The sequence below is a fragment of the Orycteropus afer genome, unplaced genomic scaffold (assembly GCF_000298275.1).
Source record: "Orycteropus afer afer isolate SDZICR_OR568_19922 unplaced genomic scaffold, OryAfe1.0 scaffold00288, whole genome shotgun sequence".
NCBI lineage: Eukaryota > Metazoa > Chordata > Mammalia > Tubulidentata > Orycteropodidae > Orycteropus > Orycteropus afer.
Window position 1 is genome coordinate 3712044 of NW_006921875.1, and position 24805 is coordinate 3736848.

General features: G+C 38.2%; 1 protein-coding gene across 1 annotated transcript in view; it reads left to right on the forward strand.

Annotated features, from left to right (window-relative positions):
- Nucleotides 1-322: 322 nt before the first annotated feature.
- SPEN (spen family transcriptional repressor) overlaps nt 323-24805 on the forward strand; it is a 101669-nt gene continuing 77186 nt past the window's right edge. Inside the window, exon 1 of the mRNA XM_007950768.1 lies at nt 323-405. Coding sequence (XP_007948959.1) covers nt 323-405 — 83 coding nt within the window. The remainder of the gene's footprint in view (nt 406-24805) is intronic.

Sequence of the window (24805 nt, forward strand, 5' to 3'; positions counted from 1 at the left end):
GTAGTCGCTGCCGCCCGGGTCCCGCTCGCCCCTCCTCTGCGTTCCCCCCTCCCGCCGCCGCCCGGGCGCATGCGCCTCCGGAGCGCGAGGGTCGGCTTCGGGTGTGTGGTGGCGGCAGAGCGGAGCTGCGAGGCCCGAGAGTCAGAACCTGGGGGAGAGGGATGGTCTCTGCACGGGGGGGAGCCGGAGGAGCCGCCGCCGCTGCCGACGCCACCGCCGCAGCCGCCGCCGCCGCCGCTGCGCCCGCCTACCGGCGCTGAAGGGATCGTACGAAGCCGGCGAGGGAGAACCAGCAGCAGCGGTCGCCGGCACACCGCCCAGCATGGTCCGGGAAACCAGGCACCTCTGGGTGGGCAACTTACCGGAGAATGTGCGGGAAGAGAAGATCATCGAGCATTTCAAACGGTGAGTGACACGAGGCCACGCTTTCTCCTCGGGCCGCCGCTTCCCGCTCCGGCCGGTTGCCGGCCCGCCCCGTGCTCGGAACTGGGGAGGAGGACCCCAATCTTGGACTCCGAGACCGGTGCCGGGGGCGCGCGGGCTGCCTCGCCCGCCGCTTGGCCAGATCCCGGCGTTGGGCCTTGGCGAAGCGGCGCCGGCTGCTGTCCTCTCCCTTCCGAATAAGGAGGAGACTTTTGCTTAGCCTCCGCGATGCAGGCGTCCGAGCGTTGCCTTCACGTTGGCAAAGAAGCCGGTCGGAGCCGTGCTCCGGTGGCACTCCCTGGCGGTGTCGCGTCCTTGCGCGCGGGCTGCCCCTGCGAGCCGTTCCCCATGTCTTTGGGACTCCCTTCCCCGAGCCCCTTGTCGGAGCAGCCATCCCGCACCCGCCGGGCGAAAGCAGCCGAATAGAGCTGCGGCTGACGGGCTGCGACCGGCCCGGGAACTGGACCCCTCCCAGACCCGCCCCCTGCCGCTGGCAGCCCCGGCATCACAAACTCCCGATCGCGCTGCAACTCCCGATCCGCTCACAAGGACGCACGGCAATGTCTGACTTAGGTTTTTATGTGAAAGAAAAGGTTGCACAAAAACAAAAAAGTCGTGGTAGGTAATGTAGGAACATCTCTGATTTGGGAAGATATTGTTAGATTCTAGAGACCTCTCACGGAAGAGTTAAAGACCTGGGAACTAAATGAAAATGACAAGTACGTTTAAAAAATTAATTTTGTTTTTGCAGGGTTGGGTGGAGAATGATGTCTAATAAGTTGGTGCCGGTGTTTCGGCTCTTTTGCCTTTCTTCCTCTAGCCCTTTTGGATCTCTGGATGAGGAAGGTGGGGACTAAATGCTTGCAGTAAAGCATCAACCTCAAATAGGAAGGTACCCACTTCAGATAAGGCTCTGAAGCAAAGAGAAAGCTCCAGCACTTAACTACCGCAGTCGTGTTGGCTTTATTGCACATCTTTCTTTAAAATAGTATTTTCCCCCACTCATAATTCGTTTATCAAATGGTTTAAAAATACAAGCCATTTAAGATGAGTAGAGCTTTTTTTTTTTTTTTTAAATCTCCTTGAGTTTTGTATGCCCATGAAATGTAAGAGCAAAACTTGTTTTTGATACGTCTTTTTTATTTAGTAGCGTTTAGCGCTTTTGTGTGTCTGTGACTCTATGTATACGTAATTGTTAAGAGTTCAAAATAAAATGCTTCAAATAATGATTTACTTAGACTTGGTTCACATTGGGAAGGACCATACAAGTCTTTATGATCATCCTAAAAAATTACTGTTTCTCCTCATATTGAAGCCCTTAAAGGTTTTTGGTTTGATGTACTCTTAATTCTTCTCAATATTTACTGAGTGAAGGAAATTATGGCGCGTCCTCATTAGTGAGTCACCATGGGAAAAATAGATTGCATCGCTCGCTGTTGCGCTGCTTGGATAAGGAAATGGAAGCAGAGGCAGCAGAGCTCCTGTCTTTTAAATGGAGGAGGATCATTGATTCTGTTGGTGGTTGCTGTTACTGGGATATTAAATCTTCACCACTGGAGCGCGCGTCTGCGCGTGCCCGCGTGTGAAAAGGAGCCAGGAATAGTGAGACCATTCATAACCTGCTAAAGCTGCCCTCGGCAGGGCTGGGGGAGGTGCGCTTCCAGGGACTCTCCCAGTATTTACTACGTTGTGCCTGAGAAACTAGGCGAGGGAAAGGCAGGGAGCAAAAACTCAGCTCTGTTCCGGATGGTAAAGGGGAGACGTTGAGCTGAATTGGGAAGCAGATGAGAACTTTCTCATCCTGACGTTGCTCCACCCCTTTCCCCCTCCTATCCTCCACCCCCAGTATCTCAATGTTTTGGTAGGAAAATAATTTAGGTACAGGTAATTGGAGGGCATAAACCACTTAGATGGTCTCACTTTTGTCTCCTTGTATCTGTAGGTCTCTGGATGGGAAATTCGTATGCATCAACGAGCAAACACGTGCATTGCAGCATTTTCTTTGCTCTATGATATATAGTCAGAAGTGTCGTTTTGCTTTACGCAGATTTCCAGAGACATTGCATGCATTGCGTTTCCTTGTTTGTTTAGTGGAGTTTGACCCTTTTGCAAGTTGAGAGGTTAGAGATAGGAAAGAGGAAATTGTCCAAGGGAGTTTTGGGAGGCGTTTAAGTGGATGGTGCTGCGGTCTGTCTTGTGTGAATGACTTTCTAAAATGGCGGCTAGGACCCACTTTATGTGGGAATCAGCAGAGCAGATCTCAGAATGCACAGGGGGAGGAGGAGACGGAGGATGCGCGCTGCCTTGGAAAGCGGCAGTCTGCAGGAACATTAGTGTATTAAAGAGGGTTGAGCTGGCACATTGCTCACGGCTGCATTTAAAGGAGTATCTTAACCTATTACAGAGCATAAGCAGACGCTTCCTATAAAAGCAGGTTATTTGAAAACTAAGCAGACTATGTGCCCCTGAAACTCCTTTGTTTTAAAGGCGACTTCTTGCTTGTTTAAACAGATGTATTTTGTTATTTGAATAAAGTGTGAAAGGGTGGGTATACACAGAAAAATCTCCCCACCATCCTTGACCCTGGGCCTCCCAGTTCCCATTCCTCCTCCCTGCCAGGTAATCTCTGTTTAAATGTGTTTTTGGTTTCTTGCTTATTCTTAAAGACTTTTTCTGCATATACAAGAAATGCCATTGCTGTTTCAACTGTGGATGATTTTTGGAGGAATTCAAGGCTTTTTATTTCTATTGTGGAATATGTATTAAAAAACGTGTGATGCCATTGGGAGGGAAAACTAAATTTGAATAATTTAATTGAAAGGGACAAAAACGCAGTTGTACCAGAACATGACTGCTAGTAAACTTAAATGTATTTGTCTCTGGTGTTTTCTAGAAATCAGAATGAGAAGAACCGCACGATACCTGTATTAAAACTGAGGTTAATACCTTTACCCTTTTCCCAGCTGATTACGACATTAACTAATAACTGTTTACAGGATTAAGTGGTGTACACTGGGAATACAGTCTATAAAACATTTCCAAAATGAATGTTCTCTTAACAGTGACTATGCTTTTGTAGTAAGTTTTTGGATTTTAAAAAATCAGCTTTTCAAGCAAAGCAACTTAACAATTTTAACAAGCATTTTAGAAAGAAAAAAAAAAAGATTAAAGTCAGTATTTATTATTTTAATCAGTGTTTTTGGTGGAAAACACCTTGAGGGAAGGTTGCTGCTTTGACTTTTTCCTTAGGAAGTCCAAATCTTTAAAACATAATCAGAGCATTTAAAAATTTTTACTTTACCTTCTTGTAGTATCTACTGCTGTGTTCATTGTCTTTAAACTTTTCAATATGCTCATTTTTAAAAAATTAAATGAGAGCTATTTCTCAATCAGATTTTAGCTAACAAAGATTCATTGCAGGGACTGAATTTGCACAATGGAGAAAGTCCTCTTCTTTGTATGTTAGCTAGGTTGAAGGGGGAAGGGAGGAGTTACACAACAATTGGTGGCTGTCTTTTAGTTGTAAGAGGGAGAGAGGTGTGTGAAAAAACGCAAGTGAAAGGCCATTCCCTGAATTAGAATGAGCAAATGAATAGACTTTTTTTTTTTTTTTAAAGATTTAGAAATTCTTTATAGCTTATTATCAGATTTTAATGACATATTCTCCATACATTCCCCAGTTTAGAGAATATAGGTTAAACATTATGTATGCAAAGATTGAGTGAGGGAGCCGTTCATGTAAAAATTTTGTCAGAGACACATTAAAAAAAATGTTTTTTCAAAAATGAATTTTACATTGATCTTATCACAATAGTTTTCCTAAATTTAAATAGCTGGGATGTATGTTACATATATTCAAATATCTTTGCTTTTGGGACATAGTGTTAAATGTAACGGAAAAGAGTTTCTTTGTCTTTACATACTAGAGACATTTTTAGACTTTGTCTCAGCTTACTCTACATCATTGTTACATCATTTCTTCGTTTGAGACTGATGATTTCTACTATGTAGAAAGATTGCTGACTTTGAATGTCTTTTTTTTTTTTTTTAAATGGTAGGTCTTTGTACATTTAAAAAATAAGTATCAGTTGTCTTGAGAAATAGCATTTAAAAATTAATACAGAATACATATGATGTTGTATTTTATTTCCTAAGTAGAATGCCTCTGGCAAATTGGAGGAAAATAGAGGGCTTAGTGCCAGGAAGAATGATGGTGTTTGACTTGTGTAGATCGTACCTTTTCCCACCTACCTTTGTTGTAGACTCTTGATTGCTGGGGCATTACATTGATTGCTTATGAAGAGCTTTCAGGGTTGATTAATGAGACATTTTAAATCCTTCCGAGTACTAATGCTTTGGAAAGATTTATGTGGAAGTTATAAAGATAATGGTAATGTCAATGAAGGCTTTTCCAGATAGTCTTCCAAATCTTAGTTTGAGATTTTCTTAAATTTTTGTTACATATTCAAAATAGTTCAGGAAATCTAGCATATCCGATTGGAGGTTGTGTATTTCTTTGCTTTTATTTTCCAAAATCTCTAGTATCAGTTTGATCCATAGTTAGCCTGTACACAATATTTAGAGAGTAAACATTGTAGTCTGAAAATATCATTGATCTGTAGTAAATCTTCAACTTTATCATTATTTTTAAATATTTTTGCTTTACAGCTACTCATATTTTGAATGAAAATGGCATATTCTACTGAGGAAACCAATTAGAATGTTCAATCATTTTATTAGAGACCATGTTATTTTTTGGAGTTAATATTTGACTGTTTTTCAGTATGTGGAAATAGACTTTACAGTAAAAAGATGGCTTTGACATAATTTTTAATTATTACAATATTCAGATTTTCTCCCCCTACATATATTCCTTTCTGCAAAACTGGAAATTACAAGCATCTTAAAAAAACAAAAGTGAAATATCTCTATAAAATCTTAAATTTAGTGAATTCCTAGTTAATTGCTTATGAGTATATAGAGATGTAGGAGCTCTGGTAGCATAGTGGCTAAGAAACTTGCCTGCTAACCAGACGGCTGGCGGTTCAAACCACCAGCCACTCCTCGGAAGGAAGGTTGGGCAATCCTACTTCTGTAGTGATACTGCCTCGGAAACCCAAGGAGGGGTCGCTATGAGTCGGGGCAACTCGACGGCACATAACAACAACAACAACAACATATAGAGATGAACTGAAATCTAGTATATTTAAAGATTTTATCATATAATATAAGGAGCTTCTCTAATCCTTAAGGAATGTCTTTGGAAAATTCAAATGGGAAAAACACTTATTGCTTGTCCTATATACCTGGTGCTGGATTTTTAGTTCAGCATTAAACTCTAACAACATTAGGTGATGTGTTTGGGTTACTTGAGCACATTAAAAAAATGAAAGGAGATTTTTAAATTATGTCTTTTACTGTCTTTAATGGTTACATTCCTATCATGTTTACACATAGTATATATACTTTTATATAATTATAGTTTAATTTTAAAATCATTTGATTAAAAGTGATTTTTTTTCTTTAGTCTTTCGTTTTGTTTCTTTGAATTAAAAACTAGAAGCAGTATCTGTACTTTTCTTAAACATTTTACATTTTTATGAAACTACATTTGACAAATAGTGATTTACTTCTTTTATAATTATTAAGTGTTCAGTTGCTAGTTGAAAGGTGGGTGGTTTGAATCAACCAGCCCCTCCTGGGGAGAAGGATGAGGCAGTCTGCTTCCATAAAGATTTACAGCCCTGGGGACTCTATAGGGCAGTTCTACTTTGAACTATTGGGTCACTATGAGTTGGAATTGACTGGGTGGCAATGGCTTAGGTTAGACATATTTAGTCTCAACAACTGATTCTTTACAAAAATTATATGGTGCACAGTAAATGGTCTTTTGCATTCAAGATGATTTCAAAGAAAGAAGATAAAACAACAGTTGTTCACTTTATTGTATCAAAAAGATCTTCAGTAAAGACTATTACCCTTTAGGACAGAATTCAGGGGGTGGGATTAAATTTAGATGAGAAAAAATGCTATCTTTATTTTCCCTAACTGCTTACTGGAATTTAATATTTTCTTCAGTTATAAATATAGAGGAAAAACCCAACATGGTAGTATAAATAGTACTAGTGATTTTATCACCAATACAAATAATGTTTACTTTCATATTGAACATTACAGTTCCAGATATCTCAAATTATTATTAATCTCTTCACAATTTAGAAACTATAGTACCTCTTAGACCTGTAGGTCCCTTGGTGGTGCAGATGGTTTGCACTTGGCTGCTAATCTGAAGGTGGTTGGTGGTTTGAACCCACCCTGTGGCACCAGGGAGGAAGGCCTGGTAATCTGCATCCTTAAAGATTACAGCCAAAAAAATCCTATGGAGCAGTGCTACTCTCAACACATGGGATCACCATGAGTTGGAATCAACTTGATGGCAATGGGTTTGGTTTGGCTTATTCGACCTGTTGCTGGATACTGTTATTTAATGCATTAATAAAGAAGCATATACATTACTATATGACAGATTTATGTTTTGGTTATATTTTTAAAGCTCTGTCTTGGAGAATTTTGATTCTGTCTTGGTATCCTTAACCGTGTTCCCTGTGTGCTTTATTATATATCTGAATATATATGCAGCACACACAAACATATGTACCTATGCATTTGACTAAAGAATCACCTATATATATGTACTTGTATATTCATATGTGCTTACTTATGCATATATAAGCATACATATCTACCTATGTAACCACATATTTTTTGGTTATTATTACTGTTGTTGCAAAATTGTATATGTTTTGGGTTTTACTAAAATTGTTCCTTATTCTTGTATACATCTTTGTGTCATCTTTTACCTTGGTCAAGTTGTACTGATTTCACCCTTATTTGGTACAGAAACTTAAGTTTTAAAAACTATTTTTTGAGAGGACTCTTAAAGGCTTTTTATTTCTAGAGATATTATAATGAAGCAGATTAAATGTTGACTGGGGAGATTTGGATAAGTTTAAGGAATGATTAGTTAGCACCTCAGATATAGAGTCTTGTCTCTTTTTTTTTTTCTCCTTTTTTTTTTTTAACTGATCTGTTAAATTGTACTTATGCAATGAGAGACCAGTACTCCCAACACTGCTTGAGTACTTGTCTTTTTTTTTTTTTCTCCTTTTTTTTTTTAACTTTGATGGCATTAATTTAGTACCAGTATTCTTTATTTGAAAACCTGTTAACTTCAAAGTTTATAAAACATTGAAATCGAGTAGAAAAATCCAAAGACAAACTTTTAAGATTAAAGGATGATAAAGAAGAACCCCATTTCCTTAGTCTGTAAATAGAGGTAATCTTTGAAGATTTTACAAAGATACTTATAGCAGTGTATGAAAAGAATGCGGAGGTTACATATATTACAAAAAGGTAGGATCATATTTTTGTTTTGATTTTATTCTATATAAAACCAACAAAAACAAACTCACTGCTGTCAAGTTGATTCTACTCATAGTGACCCTTCCTTGGGTTTCCGAGGTGGCATCTCTGTGGAAGTAGATTACCCAGTCATCCTTTGAGGAGTGGCTGGTGGGTTTGAACTTCCAGCCTTCTGGTTAACAGTCAAATGCCTGAGACAGTATGCCACCAGAAGCAACCCTGTATTATGAAATAAGGATAAAAGTCACTAGTTAAGTGAAATACTAGAAATAGTCATAAATTTCCAAAAGCCAGTTTTTTGGATTATTTTACCAAAATCAAACAAACAAAAAAACACACATAAGGATAGACATTAATTTCTATTTCAGCAAAGATACTGCAAGTAATAGTCCCAGCCAGGAAGAAAGCTTTTTGCTTATATTCAGAGAGCTTTTTGCATTGTACCAAGGATTCTTTATGTCTTTTTTTTTTTTTTTTTTTTTTTTGCTAACTTACTATTTAATCTCTTGGCTTCTGCTGCTTCAACTCATTTGTTCTTTGGAGCCTTCCCTTTTTGATAACTATTCTTGTTCCCCTCCCTCCTTTTTTTTTATCTGCATGCTTTTATTTGTTGCCATAACTTTAAGAAATGGTTAATGTTAATCATTTGCTTTTTATTTATAATTAGCCTTGTTCTCCTTCTAAAATTGTCTAAAAGGTTCAGGATTCCTATTTGACCTAATCAGTAGGATCTAAAGATCACCAAATCTTTGGAATTATCCTCCATTATAATTGGACAATTTTTAGAGGTTTGACTGAAAAAGAATGGGTTATGTATCAGTTGATCACTATCCTTCTGTTAAAAGTTAATTTTAATTAGTAAATAATTTATCTTTAGACTGAAGTAAAAAATATATATGTTGTTGTTGTATCTGCTGTCGAGTCAGACCCGACTCATAGCGACCCCTCCTTGGGTTTCCAAGACAGTATCACTACGGAAGTAGATTGCCCCGTCTTCCTTCCGAGGAGTGGCTGATGGGTTTGAACCCCAGACTTCTGGTTAGCAGTCAAGTGCCTTAGGCACTATGCTACCAGAGTTCCTAAATTATATATATAGATATATATAGATATATGTGTGTGTGTGTGTGTTTTTTTTTTCTGTTTTGTTTTTCACTGAAGCATTGGTGTTTAAATAGTCCTGAAGAATTTTGGCTTTCAGGGATTTACTAGAAACATTTGCCTTTTCCCAAGAATATAGTTATCAAGTATTTTAATGTATGGGAATTAAGGTATTCACAGATTAAACAAATAAGGGGTATGATTTTATTGGTTGAACAATAAAATTATTGGTTGAACAAGCTCATTCTTCAGTCTTGTATTCTTTCTAATTAGAAAAAATAAATAAGTAGTTATTTATTTAAAAACAGTGATCTTCCCCCTCCCCCCAACCCTTTTTATTCTTTTATCTTTCTCCTGTGCTGGTTTGATTTCAGTCTTATTAAGTGTTCTTTAAGAAAAGTGGTTGTTTTTTGCTAGCCAATTTAGAAAATATTTTGATAAATAGTACTATCTTTTGATCTTCATTGTCATCAGTAGATTGCTTGTTTGAAAAGAGGACTTCACATGGAGAAGTTACTGAGAGCCTCAAATTCCTCTGAGACCTCATGAGTAAGCAAAGATTGCTAAGGTTGAGATATTTGTTTAGGTTCTTTGAAGCCTGGTGAAGACAATTCAGAGCTCTTTAAAAATAGTATCTTAGATAGCCAGTCAGTCCAATAGCTTACAAGGATGGATAGAACTTTAGAAAAAGTGATGGAATTAAAGTATCAGTATAAAGAAGCAGATTTTTTTTTTTTAAAGAGTAATTATTTTTCTGGTGTACTTGATCTAAAATTCTTCTGAGGAGTTACATGCTAATGAAAATGGGAGTCAACACTGTGAGACATTTGATTGTTTGCATTGGAAAGAATTTTGTATTATAGTGGATGGACAAAAGGTCCTTTTAAAAAAAAACACAACTTTTGGGCATATATACACAAGCAAATTATTGTTTGATATTTTATTTTTTAATGTCAGCTTGATCTGAATTGGATCATGGTGTAATGATGGTGAAATTATAATAATTTGTGTCAATTTGCTCACAGTCATTTGAATTATTTTTCTATTTGTGGGTGATTGCTATTCTAAGCATTGTTAAAAATATCGGATTGAAAGTAATATTTTACTTTCAAAATGTAAAACAATTTATTGCTACTAAATTATTTTGACCCAATTTAATTTGATTAGACCACATTGTTCCAGGGCCCACATTTTTTCTTTTTAACTGTGATTTGGATGAAAGTTTACAGAGTGAATTCATTTTCCATGCAGTAGCTCACATACACTTTGTCTCATGACATTGAAATTTCCCACAATGCAACAGCTCCCCTTCCACTTCCTCCCCATGGTTACCTCTTCCTGTGTCCTATCCTCCCATGTACTCCTGCCCGCCCCCCAGCTGTCTCCCTGTGCATACACAGACCATCTGTTCTCCCATGAATGATTTCTTCAAGGAGTATATCTACCTAATGTAAATGTTCAGCTCATATGCCTGTCTTTTGGCTGGGAGCTATAGGAGTGTGTTCCATTCCAGACCCGAAGGGCAGCTGGGGGCCATAGTTTCAGGGGTTCCACCAGGCTCTATTAGACCAGCAAACCTGGTCCCTTTTATTTTTATTTTTTAATGATTTTGAATTTTGTTCCACACTGTTACTCCACTCTATCCAGGATCTCCCCTTCCAAGTGGTTGACATCGGTAGCCAGGCACCATCTAGTTCTTCTGGTCTCATAGTCATATAGGCTGAGGATCGCATGGTATACCAGTCTCTTGGACTGATGGTTTCTATACATCTTTGGTTTTTTTCATTCTCCTTTGCTCTGGATGAGGAGAGACCCATTGTTGCATCTAGATGGCCACTTGCAAGCTTTTAAGATCCCAGTCACTACTTGTCAAGAGAGCTCTGGTAGTGTAGTGCCTAAGGCACTTGACTGCTAACCAGAAGGCTGGTGGTTCAAACCCACCAGCCACTCCTTGGGAGGAAGGTTGGGCAATCTACTTTTGTAGTGATACTGCCTCAGAAACCCAAGGAGGGGTCGCTCTGAGTTGGATCCAACTAGATGGCACATAACAACAACAACAACACTTGTCAAAGTAGGATGTGGAGCAATGTTTATGTAATATGTTATGCCAGTTGAGCTTGATGTCCCCTGTGACCATGGTCCCGAGCCTACAGGTCCAACTACTTGCTCCCTCTGGGTTGCTGGCTGTGGCAGCGCCCACATTTTATGATGTTTCTTGATTCTTGGAATAATGCAGTATACAGGACAGATTTACAATATTAAAAAAAAATTATATCGTGTACTTTTTTGTTTTTTTAACCTCTTCACTGAGAGTTGTTAACTATATTCTCATTTTATTTGATAACAACCGTAAAGGAAAAGCTTGGTAGATATTTTAACTCCATTTTTTGTAGTTAAAGAAATAGACTCTAGATAGGCTGACTTGCCCGAGGTCACAACCAAACTAAACCAAACCTACTACCATTGAGTTGATTCTGATGCATAGAAACCCTGTAAATCTTGATGGAAGCTGACTGCCATGTCTTTCTTCCACTGAGTGGCTGGTGGGTTCAAACTGCCAACCTTTAGGTTACCATTCGAATGCCTTTAACTACTGTGCCACCAGAGAAGCCTGCCCAGGGTCACCAAGCAACCACCCAGTCCACAGCCATCAAGTTGAAGCTAGTTTAATTAAGAATTGGAGACTAAACCTGAGGTCATTATAGTTTGTATACTAAAAACCTCCTTTCCTCAACCTCTTCAAATTGGGAAACACATTGCAGGGTATTTACTTTTTCTAAAATGATACTAGGGTTCAGTGCTTGAGTATCTTTTCTAACTTTAGGAAGTCTGGATATGTCTTTTGTCTTCTTTAGTAATTTATCCCTGCTTACCCAAAAGATAGAATGATTAAACGAAGACTATATTAATTATTTAAGAACAGATTATAAATGTATATATACTGTGAAATGAATTTCACAGTAGATTTCCTGCACGAATCTTTATCACCATGAAACAAAAATAACAGATTTTGGCTGTTTTGAGAAATAGGTTACTTACATTCCCAGTCAGACATATTTGTAATAGAAAATGTCTTCCAAGCAAGTGTGCCTAGTGATAGAAAACATGGCATACGGTTGTTTTACCTTGAAATATTGCAGAAGCTTACGACTAAAACCATTAAAAAACAGTGATTGGTACTATTTTATTATGTATTTTTTAAAATAACAGTTTAGTGATATAATGCACATGCCATAAAATTCAGTCTTTTAAGTGCATGTTTCAATGGTTTTTAGTGTATTCACTGGGTTGTACAACCATCATTAATATCTAATTTCACCCCAAAATGAAATCCTACATCCATTAGCAGTCAATCACTGCTATTCTCCCCTCCCTCCACCCCTGGCAACCACTAATCTACTTTCTGTTTCTATAGATTTGCCTAATCTGGACCTTTTATATAAATGGAAAGTACAATATGTTACTACCTTCTTTCACTTAGCATATTTTTCCAGGTTATCTATGTTATAGCACTTATCAGCACTTTTTTTTTTTTTCTTTAGCTAAATAATATTCCATTGTGTGTACATATCACATTTGGTTTATCCATGTGTCAGTTGTAGAGATTTGGGTGGTTTATATTTTTTTGTTATTATGAATAATGCTGTCATGAACATTTCTCATAATAATGAATATATATATATATGTATGCTACACATTTTTGTGTAGGCATGTTTTAATTTCTCTTGGGTATATATACTGAGGAGTGGAACTGGCTGAGTCATATGATAAAACTCTAATGTTTAACATTTTGAGGAACTGTGAAACTTTTTTAAAGTAGCAGCATCATTTTACAATATTACCAGCAGTATATGAGGGTACCGATTTCTCCTCATCTTCTCTGACACTTGTTATTGTCTGTCTTTTTTTACATTAGCTATTGTGGGAGCTCTGGTAGCATAGTGGCTAAGACACTTGCCTGCTAACCAGACGGCTGGCGGTTCAAACCCACCAGCCACTCCTCGGAAGGAAGGTTGGGCAATCCTACTTCCGTAGTGATACTGCCTCGGAAACCCAAGGAGGGGTCGCTATGAGTCAGGTATGACTCGACGGCACATAACAACAACAACAAATTGTGGTGTGAGCTGGTGGCATAGTGCCTAAGGCATTTGACTGCTAACTAGAAGGCTAGCAGTTCAAACCCGCCAGCCACTCTTTGGAAGGAAGATTGGGCAGTCTACTTCTGTAGAGATACCGCCTTGGAAACCCAAAGAGGGGTCGCTATGAGTCAAATCGCTATGAGTTGAATCGCTGTGAGTCAAATTGACTCAGCAGCAGTGAGTTTTTTTGAGTTAGTGAGTGTGAAGTGGTATTTCATTGTAGTTTTAATTTTCCTAATGGCTAATGATGTTGAACATTGTTTCATGTGTTTATTGACGATTTGCATATCTTTGGAGAAATGTTTGTTCAGATCCTTTGCCTTTTTTTAATATTGGATTGTCTTTCTCTTGCTGAGTTACAAGAGTTACTTCTCTGATACATAATTTGCAAATATTTTCTCCTAACCCATGAGTTTGTGTCTTTTTGAATAGATTAAAACCATTAACTTTAATTTATCATTGTTATTCTATTTAAATTTGTCATGTTAGAGATTGTTAAAACTAAAGTTTTGGTTTTAGTTTTCATTCATTTTTGACTGATAAGGTAAGAAAGGACATGTAACAAGTTACCACAGTTTTACTTGATTATGCCCACTTTGCAGGAGTCTTGCCACCTGTGTATGAGTTACACCCTAAGTTTAATGTGTTGAAATATGGGAGTATCAGTAATTGTGAAGGAGGTCCACCAATTAATGATGACAAGTAATGCCATTTTTGTTTCTTTCAATCTCTAAAAAAAGATTAAACAGTGATGATAAAATATAGAACAAATGTTGCCAGCTCTAATTTAAATGTTGTTACAATGTATTATTTAACTTCTGCACCTTGGCTTACATGAAGTATTGCTAGTTACTGAAACTAGAAATGAAATAAAGATCTGGTACAGAGGGGAAACCAGTCTTTTGTTTTTAAGAAAAAAAGATCAAATGAGCTCATTTATAAGTAGTAATTTGTTCATAAAAAATCTTTGCCATAGAAAGATAATATAAGTGTTAATGTTCTTGCATTATTCCATGTAGTGTGGAGTAAGAGGTTCAGTGGTTCCAATTAATATGTGTATGAGTTTCCTGAGTTCAGAAGGGGAATGATTTTTAATCTTTCTGTAATTATTTTTTTAAAGAGTACATAGTCTTTAGTTATAGGTAGTTTAGCCATGGTTTAGTATTTGTCCCTTAGAACTTCTTATCTGTTACAGCATGCTCATTTGCTCTTTGCTGTCTGTCTACACATGCTTATTGATAGTTTCCCTTTTTTTTTTAATATAAAAATAATAATGCTGTTGTGTTTACGGTGAAAGCTTACACAGCAAAGTTTAACAATTTCTGCAGAAATTATTCATTGATATTGATTACATATTTCTCAATGTATTGTTTTCATTCATTCCATTCTGATTATACCATTTCCAGTACTCTAGTTTCCCTGCCCCTTTACTGTCTCATCTTTGCTTTAGGGTAATTTTTGACCATTTGGTCTCATATAGAGGATTTTTTAAAGAAGCTCATTACTCACAAGTGATACTCTTTGTTTTATGAACCAATCTGTTCTTCAGCTAAAATGTGACCTCAAGGGATAGTTTCAGTTTGAGGTTTAAAGAGTATTTCAGGGCAGTAGTCTTGGGGAGTCCTCTAGTCTCAACCAGTGAAGTCTGGACTTTTTTAAGAATCTGAGTTCTGATCTACATAGCTCTGGTAGCATAGTGCCTAAGGCACTTGACTGCACCAGAAGGCTGGCAGTTCAAACCCACCAGCCACTCCTCGGAGGGAAGGTTGGGCAATCTACTTCCTTAGTGATACTGCCTCAGAAACCCAAGGAGGGGTCACTATGAGTCAGATAGGACTTGATGGCACATAACAACAACAACAACAACAACAACATCATGCTCTAGGAGCTCTGGTGGCTTAGTGTCTAAGGCATTTGACTGCTAATCAGAAGGCTGGCGGTTCAAACCCACCAGCCACTCCTCAGAAGGAGGGTTGGGCAATCTACTTCCGTAGCGATACAGCCTCAGAAACCCAAGGATGGGTCACTATGAGTTGGATCCGACTCCACAGCAGTGGTTGTGTTTTTCTGTTATCATGATCCATTTAATTTGGCCCTGATTGGAATGGCAGCCAGATACCAACTAGTTCTGTTCTCAGGGTACATGAGGCTGTGTGTGGTTCATGTTGACTGTTAAGTCTTTTAGACTACTTTCTTCTTGAGTCTTTGGTTTCCTTCATTCTCCTTTGTTCCGGATGAATAGAGACCAATAGTTATATTAAATGGCAGCTCTCAAGCTTTTAAGACCTCAGACACTACTCACCCCATTGGGATATAGAACATATACTTTATAAACTGTATTATGCTAGTTAACTGAATTGTCCCATAAGGCTATGATCCTAAGCCTTCAAACCTAGAAAACCAAACTAGTGAGGTGTTTGCTTTTGGTTATGTCTAAGAGGTATCCATAACTGTGCCCCCATGTGGTTTATTATGTATACGGATATATATGCATGCACATACCTATATGTACATACATATGCCTATAGATACATCTAACTGTATACACACATGTACCCACATATTCACACCCATACACATATATGCCTATATATATTTGTGTAATCACACATATTTTTTGGTTGTTGTTGGTGTTGCAGAATTACATGCATCATATCCTTTACCAAAAAGATCCTTTTCTCTTGTATACTTCTTAGTGACATCCTTTACCATGGTCAAGCTGTGTATACTTCATCCACATTTAGTGCTACCTTTCTCATCACCAAATACAAGTGTGTACTATCTCAAGAATACCTCCTCCCCTCAAACTCTGGTAACTACCAGTGAGACTTGGTCTCTCTCTCTCTCTCTGTGTATGTCTTCTTATAAAAGTGAGATCATAGAAAACTTTTGTGATTTGATTTAGTTCACTAGGCATAATGTACTCCAGATTCATCTATGTTATATTTCAGGAACTTATCATTATTCTTTATGGCTATTTAGTCATCCATTTTGTTTGTGCACATTTTACTTATGATTATTTCCTTTTGAATAATGAACAAAGTGATGATAGGATGGAAAAAGAAGAAATACACAAAACCATTGGTTGTTGTTGTCATTAGTGCAACTGACTCATTCCGACTCATAGCAACCCCTTGTACAACAAAATGAAACACTGCCCAGTCCTACGCCATTCTCACAGTTCTTTCTGTGCTGAGCCTATCGTTGCAGCTACAGTGTCAGCTCATCTTGTTGAAGGTCTTCCCCTTCTTTACTGACCCTCTATTTTACCAAGCATGATATCCTTCTTCAGGAACTGGTCCCTTCTGATGTGTAATCTTTGAAAAGTGGTAGATGGAGTTGTTAGTGGGTTTGTGGGTAGGTTGATTTCATGTCCCTTCAAAGAGGTTGATTTTCCCATTTACAACCCTGTAACTCTTGCTCAAATGGTAGCATGGTGAAACTTTGAGAAGTATTTACCAGGAAATAAAGCAGTAATGGTGATCATAAAAGGTCCAGACATGATCCTTTAACCCTAGGAGTTTACTGGGCCAAGAAGATATATATTAAACATGTTTTTTTTAATCAGTGGAGTGGAGTTTGGAGTTCTGTTGTTCTGTTTTAAGAATGACTCAAGGAGGATTGTTCTTGAGTTAGAAGCACTTATGTGAAAATGAAACATGTGGCAGTTCTTTGCTGTTGTTTATTAGTGGTGTTAATTGCAACCCTGGGATTAACACTAATCATTGCATTCCTGTTGATAGTTCAGCCAATAAAGATTGAAAGCTGTCTTCTAGAAAGGAGTGAAAGAATTTGTCAGTTTTTAGCATAATAAGGATCTTTATAGTTTTGTGTAATTGCTGCTTTGGAAAATACTGAGTGAGTTTCTTGTAGAGTTAATGAAAGCAGTTTTAGAATATGTATCATGAGACTGAAGTATGTAAATAAATTCCTTGAGGTCTAGGATCCTTATTTTGTTCACAGGTAAACATCAAGTGCCTAGAACGGTACTTTATAAAAGCCATGTAGTTAATAATTGAGTCAAGATCAGACCCAATATCACATTGCTGTCAAATGTTTTTAGGCATTTAATACACTGAAATTATAGTCTCTAGGGAATTATTAAGAACTGTCAGTGCTTATTATATAAGCTGTCAAATACAAGGAGATCAAACATTTCAGAAAGCTTAGAATTATTTACTGTAATACTTTCTCTGGAAAATCTACATGAATACAATGTATGTCTCTCAGTTTAATATCATTCTAGTGATGGTGAGAACTTTTGACAAACCAATTTAGTGTTTTTTTTTTTTATTATTATGTCTTTTGAAGATAAACTTATGTTTATATGTATGTTTGCTACAAACTATGTTATAGCCATCAAGCAGAGTTTCTTAGTTATCTAGTGCTGCTATAATAGAAATAGCACAAGTGGGTGGCTTTAACAAACAAATTTATTTTCTCGTAGTCTAAACACACTGCCATCAACTCAATTCTGACTCGTACCAACCCTATAGGACAGATAAGAACTACCCCATAGGTTTCCAAGGCTGTGAATCTTTATGAAAGCAAACTGTCTCATCTTTCTCCTGTGGAGTGGCTGGTAGGTTTTGAACCACCAACCTGTTGGTTAGCAGCAGTGCTTTAATCACAGTACCACTAGAGCTCTTTTCTCTCTTTAGGAGGCTGGAAGTCTGAATTTGGGGTACACTAGGAGAAGGCTTTCTCTCTGTTAGCTCTAGAGGAAGGTCCTCGTCTCTTGAGCATCTGTTCCTTGGTGATCTTCATGTGGTTTGGCATTTCCGTTTCCCCATAACTGCTTCTTGCTTGCTTAAGGGCTTTTATATCTCAAAAATGATTGACTCAAGACACATCAGATTGAAGAATACAGTCTACAGTATGGATTACATCTCAATATAAAGAAAACAAAAATCCTCATGATAAATGAAGAAAAGATTGAAGTTATCAAAGACTTAACATTGCTTGGTTCTACAATCGATGCCAATGGAAGTAGAAGTCAGGACATCAGACGATGTATATAGCACTGGGCAAATCTGCTACAAAGCACCTCTTTCAAGTCCCAAGGAGCAAAGATGTCTCCTTGAGGACTAAGGTGTGCCTGACACAAGTTGTGCTATTTTCAGTCACCTCATATGCACATGAGAGCTGGACAATGAGTAAGGAAGACCAAAGAAGAATTGATGCTTTTGAGGTGCGGTGCTGGTGAAGAATGCTGAAAATATGGTGGACTGCTAAAAGAACTAACAGATCTGTCCTGGTGGAAGTGCAGCTGGAATGCTCCTTGGAAGCGAGAATGGCCAGACTTCATCTCACCTACTTTTATCATGTTGTCAGAAAGGACCATTCCTGGAGAAGGATGTCATGCTTGGTGAGGTGGAGGGTCCACGAAAGAGGGGAAGGCCCTCAAAGAGATGTATTGGCACAGTGGCAGCAGCGATGGGTTCTAGTGTAGCAGGGATTGTGGAACTGGCGTATGATCAGGCATTGTTTTGTTCTAACAAAAAAAAAAAAAAAACACCATGCACTAATCCTGCCTTGTTAACACAATAAAGGCAGTCCATTCCCAAATGAGATTATAACCACAGTCATTTTTAATAAAACTAAACTCACTGCTGTTGAGTCAGTTCCGACTCACAGTGACCCCCACTGATTTCCAAGGCTGTAAATCTTACAGAAGCAGACTGTCACATCTTTCTTCCATAGAGTGGCTGATGGGTTTGAACCACTGACCTTTTGGTTAGCAGCCAAATGCCTTAATCACTATACCACCAGAGCTCTTTAAACCACAGACATGGCATGTAGGTTAGGAATTATAATACATATATATGGGGGACACAGTTCATAACATTCTAACCCCCCCAATTCATCTTCCCATATGCAAAACACAATTACCCCATCACATCATCCCCAAGATTTTAAATCAACTCCAAGTCCAAAATATCTCATCTTTGTATCATCTAAATCAAATCTGGGTGAGACTTTAGGGGTATTCAGTTTTGGGGCAGAATTCTTTATTTGTGAACCTGTGAACTCTAGATTACAAGTTACCTATTTCCAAAGTACAGTGGTGGAACAGGTACAAAGTAGACATTTCCATAAAAAATTGGGAGAAATTGGAGGGAAAGAAGGGATAAATAAGTGCCAAGCAAATCCCAAACTAGCAGAATGCATTACATTAGCTCTCAAGGCTTGAAAATAATCCTCTGTTCTCCGAGACCTTCTGGGCAGTGGCCCCACCCTCTAGACTCTGGATGTTGTCTGCACCATATAGATTCTGGGGGAGGTCCCTCAGCCCTGAGCTTCAGCTTTACTTTCCAGGCTCTCTGGAATGGCAACTATAATGTGTTGACTTTGAGCAGCTCCATTCTCTTAGTCCATCTGAGTGGTGATTCCACCTCCTTGTTCTGGCAGGCCTGTTCTTCTGCCCTGTGGCTATGGCAGCCTTGCCCCCTTATCCTTAGGAAGCAGCCCCCTCCCTCCTGGCATTTGTGAATGGCAGTTCTACACTCCTTAACCAAGTTGGTGAAGATCTGTCTTCTTTGAAATTTAGGAGATTATGTCCCCACCCTTTGAAACCCAACAGGCTGTTTCTCATGCTTCTTCCAATAGTTCTACTGACCTCCAAGCTGCTCCAGGAATGGTCCTTTTCTTGGAGGGCAACATATATAGCACCTTTGGCCTGCTTCCTGCCCGTAAAATTCCAAGAGGCAGACAGCATTCTTTTGTTCTTTCTCTGCCTCCTTTGGTCTAAGCTGATAGGTTTTCTGCTGTGGTAGTTGGTTCGCTCCATCAGTTACAGGCTTAGTCTCTTTTAACAAAAGATTGTATAACTATGTTCTTGGCAAAAATTCTGGGACACATCCTTAGTTTGTCAACAGAATTTCCCAAATCTTTTAAATTTTGTTTTCATTTTGTGTAGTTCATTTTTAAGACTATTTCTTTCCTCTTTCATTTTACTACAGGTGGCAAGGAGAAACTATGCAACCTATTTAAGATCTTGCTTAGAAATCTCCTCAGTCAGATATCCAAATTCATCACTTAACAAGTTCTACTTTCCACCAAACATTTTAACATAATTCAGACAACTTCGTCACTGAATAAAAAGCATCAACCTTCCTCCCTTGTCCAATTACATTTTCATCATTTTCTTTTAAAGCCTCACCAGACACACATTTAACATCCACATGTCTAGCAAGATTCTGTTGCTGACCCTAAATGTATTCTCTAAGATAATAGAGACTTTCTCTATACCCCTTCTCACTTTCTTTTGAGCCCTCACCAGAATTGCCTTTGATATCAGTAATTCTACCAACAGTCTCTTCAAGGCACTCTAGGCTTTTACTATTAGGCACCTTGAAACTCTTCCAGTACCCTACCAATTATGCAATTCCAAAACACCTTCCACATTATAGGTATTTGGTAGAGTAGCATCTCCACTTCTTGGTACCAGATTCTGTTTTATTAACAAAACAAAGAAAATACCTTCCTAAGTGGAATTATAAACACAGATGTAGGGGTTAGAATTTACAACAGATATTTTGGGGCACACAATTGATCTATAACAGTTTCTTAGCATTACATTGTTGTCAGGTGCCATTGAGTTGGCTCCAACCCATAGTAATCCTGTGTACAACAGAACGAAATCTTGCCTGGTCATGTACCATCCTTACAATCCTTGCTGTTCCTGAGCCCATTGTTGCAGCCACTGTGTCAATACATCTTGTTGACAGTCTTCCTTGTTTTCACTGAGCTTCCACTTTGTTGTTGTTGTTGTTTGCCAACGAGTCGGCCCCGACTCATAGCAACCCCTCCTTGGGTTTCTGAGGCAGTATCACTTTTACTAAGTATGATATCCTTCTCCAGGGAATGGTCCCTCCTGACAACATGACCAAAGTAGGTGAGACAAGGTCTGGCCGTTCTTGCTTTCAAGGAGCTTTCTGGCTGCACTTCGTCCAGGTCAGATTTGTTAGTTTTTCTGGCAGTCCAGAAAGTCCATGGTACTTTCAGTATTCTTCACCAACACCACAACTCAAAGGCATCAACTCTTCTTCGGTCTTCTTTATTCATTGTCCAGCTTTCACATGCATGTCAAACCAAAGCCAAATCCACTGTCATTGAGTCAATTCTGACTCATAGAAACATCCATTGGGTTTCTGAGGCAGTACATCCTTAGGGAAGTAGATTGTCCAGTCTTCCTTCCATGGAATGGTTGGTGGATTTGAACCACCAGCCCTCTGGTTAGCAGTGAAATGCCTTAGGCACCATGCCACCAGAGCTTCTTTCATATGCATGTAAGGGTATTGAAAATACCGTGGCTTGGGTTAGGTGCACCTTAGTCTTCAAAGAGACATCTTTGCTCTTTAGCAATTTAAAGTCTTTTACGGCAAATTTTCCCAGTGCAATATGTCATCTGATTTCTTGACTGCTGCTTCCATTGATGTTGATTATAGATCCAAGTAATGTGAAATCTTTGACAACATTAGTCTTTTTTTCCATTTATCATGATGTTGCTTATTGGTCCAGTTGTGAAGATTTTTGTGTTCTTTATGTTGAGGTATAATCCATACTGCATACTGTAATCCTCATCAGTCAGAGCTTCAAGTCATCTTAACTTTCAGCATGCAATGTTGTGTCATCTGCATATCTCAGGTGGTTAATAAGTCTTCCTTCAGCTTTCCTTTACTCTTAAAAAATTACGTAAGAGTTAACATACTACCAAAACCAGTAGCTATGTGTTTTAGAAACTGATATTTTGTACTGATTGCTGAAGAATATTTCATAAATTTGTGAAACCTGCAGCTAAGACTTGATGTTGTTAAAAAGGAAAGGTATCTAATTTGGTTTGGTTCTATTTTGTTTTTAAATTAGTAAATGTCAGGTAAATATTTAATCATGTAATCTTGAATACTAAAGAAAATGTCTTGTTTTGTAAAGAGCAGAAAAAACCCAGGACATCAGGTTTACTAACTAACTGAGTTTTCATGGGTATGAAGATTGAAGCAGCACTTTATTTGCAAGTTTTCAGTCTTCTTACTATGATAGTACAGGCTTGTAGTAACTAATCAAGTTCTCCTGTGTTTAATTTGAAGCTGTTTGGTTTGTTTCCCAAATGTCTCATTATGTACAAATTATGAACAGTGAACCCACCATTAAAAGGAAAGAGTATGCTTTGATTTTGTTCTAGATGCATATAATTGTCCATTGAATATTTGGTTCATCGTTCTATATGCATTATATTGGGTTTAGCTCTTTATTCAGGATTTGAGATTATTAAATACTTGCTTCTATATTATTTGGTTAATTGCCTTTTTTTTTTGAAGGGAGGAAAGGCTGACTACTATTTCTGTCTTTTTTTCCCCTTATACGGCTCACCTCACATCTATCTATTATCCCTTCTTTAAATCTCTCCACTTATTTTTTTCTGGTACATATGCAGGGTATTGAAAATTTAGAGATAAAAACCAATCACTTTACATTTCAATCACACTTTGAAAAAGATACTTACAATATATTGTAACCACCTGTTTGCTTGTCTGTATTCTGCAGTAAGTTTAGGCTCTTTTAGAGCAGGCTGAATTACTGCATACTCATCTATTATGGAATTTAGTACACAGCAGATAGTAGTAGTACATTTATTGGGTGAATAAATGAACTGCAGAATTTGGTGTAGAATTTCTAGTGGCTCACTCACTCACTGCCATCAAGTTAGACCCAACTCATAGCGACCCCTCTTTGGGTTTCTGAGGAGGTATCACTACAGAAGTAGATTGCCCAACCTTCCTTCCGAGGAGTGGCTGGTGGGTTTGAACCACCAGCTTCTGGTTAGCAGTCAAGTATTTTAGGCACTACGCTACCAGAGCTTCTATCAGAATATAATTTTAAGAATTTTAAAATACTTTTTTTGGATAGATTATAATCATGTGGTATACAATTTAAAACATGCATTATTTGATAAATTTATTTTGGTATAACCTTCTGGTTGGTAAATTGGTTGTCCTCATATGCACCTTTTCCTAATTACTATTTAAAATAGTGTAATCTCCCTATTCTGTATTCTTGTGTGTAGCTTTTCCTTTATGCCCCAGATTATAAACTAGAATGGAAGTTCTCCAAGGACAAAGACTGTGTTTTCTCTTGTCCACAACTATACCTATAACATTTAGCACAGTATTTAGCAAATATAATTGATATTTCTCTCTCTCTCTCTCTCTCTCTCTTTCTGTGAGTGATTATTTTAAGAAGTCTCTTCTCTTCCCTTTCTACTCTGGTGATTTGCCTCAGACATACTGATTCTAACAAAGAGGGAGAGTGGGCCTGCATTGGTGGCAGGCAGCAATTTAGCCTGTGTTCACTGTTTTCTGTTAGAGAAAAATTAAGAGACAACAACTAAGAGCTCATTTGCTTTCAGTGGCTTTTTACAGAGAATATATGTATCCATAATAACAAAACTGACTTTTTTTTGGTCTAATAAACAATGATAGTTTTACCAGTATGAATGTTTATTATCTAGTTCTGTAGTTTTAGGCAGTTGGACTTAAACTGCAGTTTACTGAAGAGAAACCAAAATAAAGTAACCAAATGGTAACCCCTACAAGGTATTATGATGGATTTAGTTAGGTAGGGGTGTTGTTATTGTTGTTATGTGCCATCAAGTCGGACCCAACTCATAGCGACCCCTCCTTGGGTTTCTGAGGCAATATCACTTACAGGAGTAGATTGCCTAACCTTTCTTCCGAGGAGTGGCTGGTGGGTTTGAACAGCCAGTCTTGTGGGTAGCAGTCAAGTGCCTTAGGCACTACGGTACCAGGGGAGAGGCTTGGAAAGGTAGTGGTTTTCCTGGAGTACAGATACTTTATTTTATTATGCTTGTTGGTTGCAAATGGTTCTTTGTGCTTTATTCTTGCCTTTGGGAAGTAGAGGTCCTTCTGAAAGGTGGATTTATAATATTTAAACTTGAAATGTTCTATTTAGAAAAACATAACCTACGATATACTGTTGAGAAAAGTTTCAGTTTATGAAAGATTATTTTCCTGTTAGATCATCTTACACAGCATGATATAGCCATTATTTATTTGATTTTTATCTTTCACCATCTTGTAGTATTGATGGTACTGTAATTATAAGAAATATACCCCTGAAGAATACATAAAATACTCAATAAGGTAAACTTGTGTTTGATTGTTTTGCATTAGCAAGTCTGTGAATTAGATCACATGAAGCAATAAAGTTTTGTAGTAGCTTAGCCACAGAGGAGAGTTTGTGTACCAATTGTTTATAGCCCAGAAAGGCCAAGGGGTGGGTTCCGTCTGGGCCTTCGCAGTCTTTGTGGCTGAGAAGAGAGGACCGAGATAGAAAAAGATTTATCTCAGACCAGTTTCTTTGTTTTTTTCATTGTGATTTGGGTGAAAATGTACAGAGCAAATTCACTTTCCGTACAGCAGTTCACATACACTTTGTCTCATGACATTGACTGCAATTTACCACAATGCAACCACTTGACTCCCATTTCTTCCCAATAGTGACCTCTTCCCTGTATACATCCTTCCATGCACTCCTGCCCCCTGAGCTATCTCCTTGTGCATAAATAGCCCTTCTTTCTCCCACAGTTGTTCTCTCCAAGGAGTGTGTCTACCTCAGGTAAATGTTCAACTCATATGCCTGTCTTTTGTTTGGCTGGAAGCCACAGGTGTGGGTTCAATTCCAGACCTGAAGGGCAGCTAGGG